At 38.5% G+C, this 12184-nt stretch overlaps 1 protein-coding gene across 11 annotated transcripts in view; it reads right to left on the reverse strand.

The window, feature by feature from the left end:
- KIF1B (kinesin family member 1B) overlaps positions 1-12184 on the reverse strand; it is a 95794-nt gene extending 83610 nt beyond the window's left edge. For 9 of the 11 annotated variants that reach the window (XM_063354188.1, XM_063354184.1, XM_063354179.1 and 6 more), the window contains exons 1-2: positions 11891-12176; positions 6304-6491 (exon numbers count right to left, since the gene is read on the reverse strand). In XM_063354188.1, coding sequence (XP_063210258.1) covers positions 6304-6409 — 106 coding nt within the window. In that variant the 5' untranslated portion in view covers positions 6410-6491; positions 11891-12176. Of the gene's footprint in view, positions 1-6303; positions 6492-11859 lie in introns of all 11 variants that reach the window. The other 2 variants (XM_063354178.1, XM_063354189.1) reach the window with 2 other exon arrangements.

The following is a 12184-nucleotide window of genomic DNA, read 5'->3' on the forward strand; positions in this document are numbered from 1 at the left end:
GAACCAATGCTTTTTGGCAGCCACAACTCATCAGAAATGGGGTATGCTTTTATTTTTTGAGATATCTAAAATTATTCTTTTTCAGAAGACAGATTGAGAGTCAAGACTGAAATCCATCTATGAAAATGAATCCTCCCACCTATTCTGTACTTTCACTGAAAATGTCGAATCAAGACAAGAAAAAAAAAAAAAGGAAAGTTATTAGGCAAGACAACTACAATGAAGGCTTTTGCTTGCCTTTTCTACCGATGTAGCATATGCTACATAAATTCCCATTATTTTACTGTCTACATGTACTCCGTGCTAGTCTAAATAAAAGCCAGTTTCTTTAAAGACTTTTTTCATCAGTAATTTTGACCAAAGATCATTTCCATGACACAAGTTCCTCAGTGAAACTATCCAAACTATGCTTATAGAATACTACAAACCAACAAAACCCAAACTTGCAATCTTATTATTCTCCTCTAGACATACATACACAATAGGGTTTCTTTTCCATTCATGGTGTCTTTTCATTCAGAAAACAGTTAAAAAATTAGATCAGAATGAAAAAGATCAGCAAACCATTCTTCCCCCCTTTTAAAATTAAGCTTCTTTGAAAGAGGTTACTACTTTTTAGAGCTACGTAACAATGAAAAAGGCAAAATTTAACAATGCTTCCTGTTAACATATATAAATAAAGTACTGGCTGAATTACTGATGAGGTTACCTTGCTCTACGAACCTTTCAATAGTTTTGACTTTTGCATTATTTTTCAAATATCAGCAACTTCAGTATTATATTTCAAGTATCACTAATTTAGACAAAGACATCAAAAATCAAAAGCCTTAAGTTCTGCTTTCCCATGCATTTTTATTTTGCTCCAGAACAACTGCATAAAGCAGGACACATCTTCAAAGAAAAAAAAAAAAACAAACACACAACCAAAAACCCCAAACAGAAAAGAAACTCAAATTAGATATTTTTCTATTAATTTTATTGTTTTTTTAAATACTTATGTTTAGACTAGATGTCTATAAGCCTTAGAGAGAAAAAATGAAACAAACAACTATTAGAAGATAAATATTTTCCCCCCGCGCCCCTCAACCTCTACAAATTAACTCCAGAATGCCTTACAAAGTTTTCTGGATGCCAAGGATGCCTGCTTTAGAACCGAGCTGCCATATGTCTACAGCAGCAGCTGTGACTATTGTTACCAGCAGATGGGACCACTCCACTGTTGCCTATTTTCATTAAACATCCAATGCCTTAAGCGGTCCAAAAAAAGCCTTCCTATGTTACCGAGCCACAGAGACTGTTACTGAGTTAGAATCCAAATAGGTAATTTTCAGTCCTAACCTGAGGATCCAGTTGCACTCATATCTTCCAAGATACCCTAGACTGTGCAGGTGCACTTCTACACAAATAGGGTTTATGGCAAATCAGAATGTACAACAATCACAGATAAACTATAGTTTCAGAATTTTGTTTTACTCCGTCACTGGCACCCACAAGATGCTAAAACCTGTTTTCATCCATCTAGTGCACAATTAGAGTAACATCAATTGCAGAGGATACATCCCAAGTAGAATACTTCTGTGTTTCCCTGCTTCATTGTTTAGTTTTCTACATATTTATTTAGCTTTTTAAAAGAGTAAGCTAGCTGGACACTCTGCTAGTGATGAGTATCTAAATGCTCTCTTGTAGCTACCAGCTTCAACGCCTGCTTCATTTTCATTTGTTTTTATTTATGCATTATTTATTTACAGACAGAAGATTATCAAATAATTTACACCAAAAAAAAAAGCCAAACAAACAACAGAAAAAAAAAATCCAGCACCAGAACAAGGCAACACTAGGGAAGTTTTACACATAGAATAGTTCAGCTTTTCATTTCAATAATCCAAGGCAGCAGCTGACAGCATTGTTTATATTTGTTACATCTCAAAACCTGATACAAGAATGAGTACAAGAACTACTGACACACAAAATACTCTTAGATCTACAGCCCACCTTTCATCCCCTGTATTACACAGCAGAATCGTCTTCTCATTCACCACAAAAACAGTAATTTATGGAGTCAACAGACAGTAAGTAGTTAATACACTGTGGGCAAGATGCATTGGTATAAATCACTCCAAACAAAAACAGTGAAAAAAGCAGGAGTTAAAGACAAAACATATTCAATCGAGATTTGCTGACAACCATGACCTATTCTTGAATTATTAATTTCAAAAAGCCAGTTGTGAGTTTGACCTAGAGCACAATAAACCACCTATCCAATAATTTAAAGAAAATAAATTTTCAAATTTATTTAAAGAGTGAAAAAATTAAACAAAGTTATCTCAGAGGAAAAGACAAAAGCATTATTTCAGAGGTTTCAGTATTAGATGGGATTTTATCAATAAACCATGACCACAAAAAGCAACTTAAAAGCCCACTGATGCTGAGTTTCACTTGAGAACATTCTGTAATATACAGAATATAAAACAAACAATGTATTAGGCAGTGTCAAGCTAACTGATAGTAAGAACCATGTAAAAAACAACAATGGTCTTTTCTTAAATTAATCCCATTTAGTTACTATTTTGGTAGAGTTTTTTAATTAGTAATTTGATGGTGACATTACTTCTTTGGAAAGCGTTTTGCATTCCCAAATTAAGTACTATAATTTTATAGATTCTCCTGTCTTTAAGAATTCCTTATTATCTTCTATTCTCCTACCCCCACTGCTTCCATTTCCACAGAAGAACTTTTGGCAGTATCATTCAAAGGGATACCATCTGCAATTAGATATGATCTGAGCAGCACAGGCCTTCTGCCAAAATACCAGCCCCTTAATGCAGTCAGCACATGTGACTTCAGCTGGACTGCAGAATTTCGTTTTTGGAACATATATTTTAAAAACATAAAAACTGACAATTCTTTAAGTGCAATATATTGTATTAGTGCAGATCAATACCTTTGCAATCATAAAGGAGAAAAAAATAAAAACTTAGTCATGTTATCTTAGTATACTAGACAAAAGAAAAAACAGACAAACACTATGTTTCAAGTACCGACTTCAGAATTCCCATATTTTGCATCCTTACAACAAAAAAAAATAGAAGTCCCAATCACTCATAGTAAGCACTCGACATTATGGATTAAAGACCTTTGTAAGAACTCTCTTATTCTGAGACTAAGACATACACAGAACTTCATTCAGCTACATTTTTTTAAACACTGAGAAATGTAAAGATGCAGATCTACTATGGATCTTGTTTAAAGGCCTTGACCTTCTATAAGGAAATTACATAAAAGCCAGATAGAATAACAAGTTAATTCTGTTGTAGACCTCAAGTCCACAATAAAATTACACTTACTTTGCTTCTAATGCAAAGCTAAACTGTGTAACAAAATTGAGAACAAGCTTTCCAACCCAGGAAGATTTTCTGTTTTGCTGGCAAGCCCACTGTGAATGACGGGCACCCCCAAAAGCTGTAAACAGCCAAATTCACACAAAAACTGAGAAACAAAAGCAGCGTGTCAGGCGACAACCCTGGTGGCATTCCGACTTCAAGAATATACTTCATTACGGATGTCAGAAAACGCTCATTAAAAAACATAAATAGAGTACACCTGTGGTACACTTTATTATCTACAACTCTAGACTGTTTTACCTAAAATAATCCTTAGCACTTTGCCTCAGTTTCACTATAATGTAGTCTCTGCCTACATCAGCCAATACCCTTACAGAACTCAGACTCGCCCAGTTTAAATTCAGGATCCACAAAGGATTTGTAGAATACCTTGGTCAATAAATATATAAAGAATCAAAGTCCAAGTAACAGTCAAAATCCCTTCTTAGGTATCAAACTTCACACCGCCTCATCAACCCTGTTCATCATAATAGTTCATCAGGCTTTAATTCCAAGATAAGAGAACTGTCTTGGAGGCTTAAAATAGTGGCTACCCAACGTATCACCAGCCTCTCAGATTTGCCTCCTGTCAACTTGATTAGTGCACGAATGAAAAAATAACCTTCTTGGAGAACCTTAGAAAAAATAACCCTCGATCATTTCATTGGCACATTTGAAGGTATGACACAGGAACTCCATAGGCTAGAATTACTACTGAATTTCCTTTATTTTGAAATTGCTAGAGATATGAGAGATATGAGAGTCAGATCCATTAATGTCACTTTCTGTAGTCAGCTTTTAGCCAACAAGTTCAGACCTTAACAATGAGGAGTTAAATAGTGTAACTGTGAGGCTGCAAAGACTGAGGGATCACGAAAAAGAAAGAATCCTTGGCAGAAATAGCAACGGTACTTATGCCCCCAAATCTAACACACAGCCTAAAAGAATACAAGAATTTCAGCTTGAAGTTATGTGCGTCAGACAACTTCGTTAGGAAGATTCTTTGGAGAAAAAATTTCTGCTCAGGTTTTTTCCCCACCAAACAATGCCTTATTCATATCTTTTATGATATTATCCCCTTCTGTTCAACAAGTAAAATTACTATTACTCCTCCATCCACTGCTTTCTTCTGTATTTCTCCTCTAAGAGGGAAATACTGGGAAAAAAATAGCCCACAGACTGTAAGAACATATAGCTATTGCAACTAATGATCCCTTTCCCACAATCTGTAATGGCCCCTGATGACTTAAACCTGACCATCTGTCATATCACCCATTTTGTATCAGAACCACAGGACTCAAAGAGAAGGCTACAGATTAGAACATTTCCAGAGCACAAAATACAGCAAAAGTTGTAAAGAAATTTCCAACTAGATAAATCAGGAAGTATTTTCCTCCTTTTGAAAACAGATGCAGTTTCTTGAAATTACAGTGTCTTTGTAGTGCAGCTCTACCATTCGGAAACAGATCCAGTGTCTTTTGTCTACACCACGTTTCAAATTTAGACAGACTGCCAGAGATTCATAGGCTCCTGGAGTTCAAAAGTCTTAAGTCTCTGAAATTATTGTTGCCACGTCATGACAGCAGCAAGAAAATCTATTACAGTGGCACCCAGTGGTGCTGCTGTAGTTCCTTGGTGGCAGTTCCATAACAAATGCCATCTAATGGAGTTTATCATTCTTCCACCACCTACACTGGTTTGGTATGCAAGTTAGCACACAACATTGGATTACAAGCACTTGTTTCTACATGAGATGATTTCTAAAATTCCCTCCCCCTGCCCCCCATTTTAAATGGAAATTTTGAAATCCAACCAAAAAAAATAAGTTTCTTCAGGTAATATTCCACAAAAGGTCTGAAGAGAAGAATTTACTGCACTGAAAAGCAAGCTCTCTTCTATATGATGCCTCTCTTCTAATGAAACCATAAACATTGTACATAATTTAAGCAACCACAAAATCAGGACTTAAATTCCGTTGCAGAAGCAGGCTGAAGTACAACCTCAGCTAACTAAAAGGAGGAGCCTGTGTGCAACCTCCTTTGCATTAACATGCACGAGTAAATACTCATGTAATCAGACAGCAAAGGAACTTGGTGCTCTTGGAGTGTTACTTCTACAACTATAGACAAGACAACTCTACTCCATCACCTAACGATGAAAAACTGCCACAAAAGCACCAGTTTATAGGTAAAGCCATTAGCCTACACATGACCTACGACACTGCAGCAAATGGTACCAATACTGCCTTGACTTTAAGAAGCATGAAAAAAAAATAAATAACAATCAATCAATAAATGGTGTGCCCAAACTCAGTTTTGCATAGAAGAGTCTTCTCCTTGAAATTAGACCCACAATAATTATTTAAAAAAATAAGATTATTGTAGTCTGTTATTTTGCTGTCGTTTAGACATCTAATCTCAAAAGCATAAAACCTAACATGCTTACCCTCTCAGCTTTCTCATTCAAATTATGCTCCTAAACAAAGCCACAGACCGCAGAATAAGCACACCAAGAACTAGAGCACCAGACCCAAGCAGGAGTTACACCACAACAATTATCATGCGGCGGTCTGCAACATATCCCTGTATCTGTCAGTCCACATGATATTCCCCCACACTGAAGTTAACAAGAAGTTTTCACTTTGGGATTCTAATCTTTCTGTAGAATTCTCAACTCACCACAGGCAAATACCATAAACAACCACATCAAAAATCAAGATACTCATGTTTTAGACTTTCTAGTCAAATTCAGAAACAATCTAGTTTGTAATAACAGCCTCAGAAGAGAAATTCCCTAGAAGAGCAATTCTCAATGATATAATGTACACAGTACTCAAGTTTTGTTTGAACAACAAAAAAAAAAGGATTAAGCAGAAAGGGAGAGGAGAGAGAAAGACTCCCTTACAAGATTAAAATAAACTTACTGGTTGAATTGCCTTGCATCTGGATGATACATTTGGATTCTTTGCTGGTTTCTCGGGAATTGAAGGGACGGACCCGAACAGCCACCTTCACTGAAGCCCCCGACATTCTGGTTGCTTGTAGTGCAGTCAAGAAATTGAATGTGAAGGGGGTCAACAGTGTTTCAAGTTATCCTTCTTGTTGGTGTTTTCTAAAGAAAAAAATACAATTCAGTTATTCACAGCTATTGCATTCAAAATGCTGATAAAATTAGGGAGGTTCACAGTTGTTTGATAACTCCAATTTCTGCTCTGTAACCACTCTTTCCCCCAAAAGCTGTCACTGCAAAGACAGAACTTTAAACACACTTAACAGCACCTGTACACAGTCTCCCTAGTCGAAAGTTTCTGTCATTGAAGCAGTTCTTTTGAAGTGTACATATTTGCTTTCATTACTTGATTTTCTTCCCAGAAAATAGGGATGCCAATACCAAAATGAAGATCTGGTGGTAACATGTGTTAGGCTCAACCTTACAAAGCCAATTTTAGCAGTAAAGATACAGCTACTTAGATTTCAGCATGAGCTAGCTACCATATACTATATATCTAGGTTCTTTAGCCATCAACCCTTGCTGCCATATTAAAACTAACACAAGTGTGACGGGCTATATCCCACCGGCTCTCAAGACACAGCATTCCAGCGAAAAGCGTTTACCCAACAGCCTTAAAAAACCCTTTGCAGCCCTGGGAAAGTCCTCTTCTCAAAGGTAATAAAAACTCATTAACTTCTTGTATATCTAGTGATTAAAGGACACACTACTCCATAAGGAGAAGAAGAACCAAAAATTATTGCCTTCAGGGTAAATATTATTATCTATCTTCAGCAAATGCTCAGCAGTAAATTCAACTTCATTATCAAAACACTTGTTCAAATTCTACTGCATCCAAATGATGGAGCACTTTAACTGGCAGGAAGCTATCCATGTTAGCCATAATCCAAACTTCCAGTTACATCTGAGACAGCATTGAAATGCAGGGTTAATAAAGATTGGTTCAATTGTATTGTCCTCGACCTACCTTTTCCATTAGAAGAAAGTTTTTTCAGTCTACAATTAAGCAGTTTAACTTATTGCCACAGGATACCGTCAGTACTGAAGTTAAACAGACTCAAAAAGCAATAATATAGATTCAAAGAAAAAGCCATCAAGATCTAGTAAAAAGCTACCACCCTTGGCTAGGAAAGCCTCCATAGCACAGACTCTCAGAACCTGGAAGACTATACTGAGAAAACATGATTACATGGTTGACTTATCCTTATATTCTAAATACCTGCTACAGCCAGTGTTGACGACAGGCTTCAGGGCCAGATGAATCTTTGGTCTGACTCAACACAGACACTTCTATATTGAATCTGAGTTAACATGGGCAGAACTCTACCCTGCACAAGTCACTATGCATGGCCCAGAAATCTTGGCATCTTCTTTCCTGGTTATCTATAAACCACACATCCAATCAAATCTTTATTTCAGGGTCGCAATCACAGTGCCACAAAAGTACAAAACTTACTATCAGATCTAAAGCAGAAGCATTTCAGCTCTGAAGTAAGTTCTGCAGCTCGTAAAAATACTTATACATCCTTAATTCAAGTTATGACACATCTTCACACGGTACAAGAAGTTTTTAATAAAACTGCATTACTTCATTAATGCCATCACATGGTGAAGGCAGAAATTAAATTACTCCACCAAGTACAAGTCATTTAAAGCATTCCTTATTTTAGCAGGTACCTGAGGTATTCTCACCAGACTAGAATAATAAGAATGTCTTTAGGAAAAAGCCAACTGAATTTCAATGTCAGTGGTACAGCAAACTAGTAGAATAATGATTCATGAGACAACCACACAGTCAACTTTAGGTTAGTACAGAATTTTAAGAAGTTTCACTAAAAACTTAAACATAGAATAGAGCAAAGAAGCAATGTGAATGAATTTGCAGGATCTTCAGTGTCTAACAGAGATTCTGGGTTGTTTTAGAGGACTGCTTTATTCACTGTTGCTCAGAGGTGACTACTTTTTCATGCAACAAAGTGTATCAAACACGTAGCTTCATTATAACCTTCTTCCTGAGTACATACCGTGAGGAATTTTTGCTCTCTCTTCTTAACATGACCCTTGCATAAGTACCTGTGCCCTCACATGAACGCTGAGGGACAATACTAATCCTGATACAGGAGTATTATTCAACTGCCCCTGAATATTGCTGCTAGAAAACAGGAATTTTACTGTACACGACCAGTAAACATTCTGTTTCTGAAATACAATTTAAGAAATCTATCAAGTGCAAAATCTCTTTTATTATATAAGTTCACAGTGACACAGTTTACTTCGTCAGATTGCAAAAGACGAGTAGGTGGAATTTTCATAGGGTGTAACACATCACAGAAACTCTACCTGACATCAGCTTAGTGGTTCTCATCTTTCTTTTACCCATCTATCCATATTAATGTGAAAACCATTATTTTGCCAACTTCCCACAAGTTAATGAAGGGGATTTAAAAAACAACAAAAAAGACCCAAACAAAAAAATCCAAAACAACAAAACACAACTAATGGGGGTTTTTTTGTTTGGTTTGTTTGTTTGGGTTTTTTTTGTTTGTTTTTTGTTTGGTTGTTTTTTTTTTTATGAATTGTAGGGAGATTATTGTCCCTTCTTACACACATAAATAGATTTTTTTCTGATGTTTTCACAGAAATACCTCTCAGTAGTACATTAATTTCTACAGATAACTAGCATACCTAGGAAATCAGGAAACAGAAGGAGTGAAAGAATCGTATACTTAAAATAATTCTTGAGTACCTCTGAACACGATATTCACAATAACAAAGCATGAAAAGCACACTGCCAGAGACTCTATATGCACTAGCTAAATGAAAGGCCTGTTTGATATAGAGCTGTGAAGAAATTCTTACAGAACAGGTCACAAAATCACCTACAACAGCATAAAAATTTAACTACTAGACTTTTGCAATTATCAACTTTTCCCAACCCTAATTTTTATGCTAATACAAAATTAAATGTAATTTTAAGTGTAATTTTACATCTCATTCATTCTCAACTCTACTATTTTTCATAGCTGAAGCAAAATGCCTACTTGTAGTTGCACAAGGATTTCAGATGTTTTGAATACCATCTCGCTATGCAAGATTCAATTTTCATTAATAAGAAAATTAACCAGAACCAATATATTTTTCCAAGCTTCCCATAAATTTAAGTTATTGGGGGTTTGAGTGTTTTGGGTTTTTTTTCCCCATTTATCAGCAACTTTAACTGGTTGTAACATTTTATAAAGGCAGTATTGCCTTCGCCATACAGAATGATAAGGCAAAATGAGACTAAGTTGCATAGCATCACAGATAATAAATTGCAACTGGTTTTTCAGGGTTCACATTTCCCAGTAGTGTCACTTACTGCTACAAAATGCTGTCTGCAGAGTGGTAACAGGAGCCGTAACTTGCAACAGAACAAAACAAAATGTGCAATACAGTTTGTGGTTCAGATTTAGAAGAAGAATCTTTAAAAACAAGAAGCTGTCTTTTATATGTTTATTACAGGCTTAGAAGGTTGCCATCCATGCTAGAATGAATCATTCTCCTAATGTCTCGGGAAGAGCCTACCAGCAGTGTATCTTTTAACGTTCTGTCTGTATGAATCCAACCAGGAACCGAGTAAAGAAGGGAACTGCATACTCGAGTCTTTGACATGATATACCCCTGGCTCTAAACCAGGTGGCAGATAATATTTGAGTTGTTTAGTGAGCTCCACCAGCACAAAAGCAAACCCTACATATTATTTTTACACTTATTTTAAACTCTTATTAAAAGATATCCACCATGGAAGTCACACAGTGAGGTTTTAATATTAAAGTGTGTCATTAACCAAATCATCTAAATACCTCGTCTGGTTTCAGTTATTCAAGCCGACAAACCCAATGATGCTGGTCAATCCCCAACATCTCTCAGCACTTGTAACTAGACTGGGACTTTCACACAAATGTTTAAAGAAACAAGCTGTTCATTAAGACTTGGATCCTTGGATGTATTTGAAAGTTCTGCCAAACCAGTTTGTATGCAATGTCAAAATACTGAACATATTGCTACCGTTTGAAATCAAGTTACAAGCAGAACAGGGCTTTAGAGTCAAATTATTATTTATATATTCAGAGACGCTTGCAACACATTCAAGGTAGTTACAAAAACAGTGTTCAGCATCTGTATCCCTACAGTCAAATAAAGTTTAAATCAAATTTTTAAAAAAATTCAAAAACCCACCACACATCAGAATTGGAGAAGCATCGCTTTTATTTCAACATAGCCAGCCCTCGTGTCATATTTGCACAAGTATAGAGAATACACTAACTTTTAAACAAAAAAATTGCTTGTAACTTAATCAGTACCACAGCTCTAAAGAAAGAAAATGAACTAGGACAGAGATCAGTATATGGAAAGTTAGCAAAACAGCTGTTCAGAGCAGCAGGGGGTTATGAACAAGACCACAGCGAATCCAATTTTAGGTCCACTAAGGATCAGGTAGTGATGACAGTCTGATATATCAACTGAACTCACACTCTACGAAATACTATCTTTATACTCAGTGAAGATGCCAGATAAAACATGGGTGCAGAACTTGGCAGTGCATGAAAAATCCAATCACAGAAACATATGGCTATTTATCAACACACCAATGTACTGTATTGTGCAATAACAAAAAGAACTGGGCTAGGGAGGAGCTAGAAGGGAAGAGAAATATACTTTAAAATTTGGTACAAACGTGTTTTACATTTCAGAGAACAGATACAAATTCACCATCTGCTTCTTGGTGAATTCTAGTTTTCCAATCTCAGTTTAATACCCATATTCTGCCGATGACCCCAAAACTACCAGGCCTGTCATCCTGCCGCCTGCCTCCTGACTTAGCTCAGAGGATTGTCAGATCATCATCCCAATATGGCTGCCTGGGTAATTGTGCTGTACTGAATCCAGGGACAGATCCACTACCTACAGGTCCATAAAAAAACCACCCTGAAAACCACAATCCTTTTACATTCTTGCATCTTCCACCTGGTTGAGGGGCTTTGCCTCCCTCCTGAACACGCAATCACCGTCTCCGCCTCATCCGAGCTACAAAGGAGATAAAAGGACGGCGAAACGCGGCGATATTCGCTACCGTCGCAGCGGACGGGATTCAGAGGAGGAAAAGGAGGGGAAGCGGCCGCACCGCCATGGCTCGGGGGAAAGGGGAAGCAAGCGTCCCGGGGGACAAGTATATGCATCGGGCAGATGGAGGCGAGGAAAGGCCGCGGCGGGCCCCACGCCCTTGTGCCGCTACCCTGACAGCGCCGGGACACCCTGTCCTGCCAACACTTCCCTTGCCCCCCCGCGCCCCGCTTCCCAGGCCCCAGCCCACCCGTGGCGCCCCCCGCCGTTCCCCCAGCCGAACCGCAGCCCCCGCCTCCTCCACCGCATTACGGCATCCACCCCGCCCCGCCGCCCAGCCGTTCCCCCCCTCGTCTCCCCTACTAACCCCAGCTCCCTCAGCGCAAGCCGCCCCTCACCTCGGGACGGGCGGGAGTATCCGCAGGGCACGGGCAGCGCGGGGCCGCCGGCGCTGTCAGCAGCTGGGGGAAGCGGCAGAGCCGGCGAAGCAGCGCAGCGCAGGGCGAAGGAGAGAAAAGAGCCCGGCCATCCCCATCACGCTTCAGCCGAGGCTGGGAGACCACCCCCCCCGCCGTCAGGAAGGAAGCGGGAAGGGCGAGGGAGGGGAGGAAGGAGGGAGGGAGGGGAGGAAGGGGGAGGGAGGAAAGTGAAAGGCCGCGCTGGGAAAAAGGAGCGCAGCGACACACTCCCCG

The sequence above is a fragment of the Chroicocephalus ridibundus genome, chromosome 16 (assembly GCF_963924245.1).
Source record: "Chroicocephalus ridibundus chromosome 16, bChrRid1.1, whole genome shotgun sequence".
Classification (NCBI taxonomy): Eukaryota; Metazoa; Chordata; class Aves; order Charadriiformes; family Laridae; genus Chroicocephalus; species Chroicocephalus ridibundus.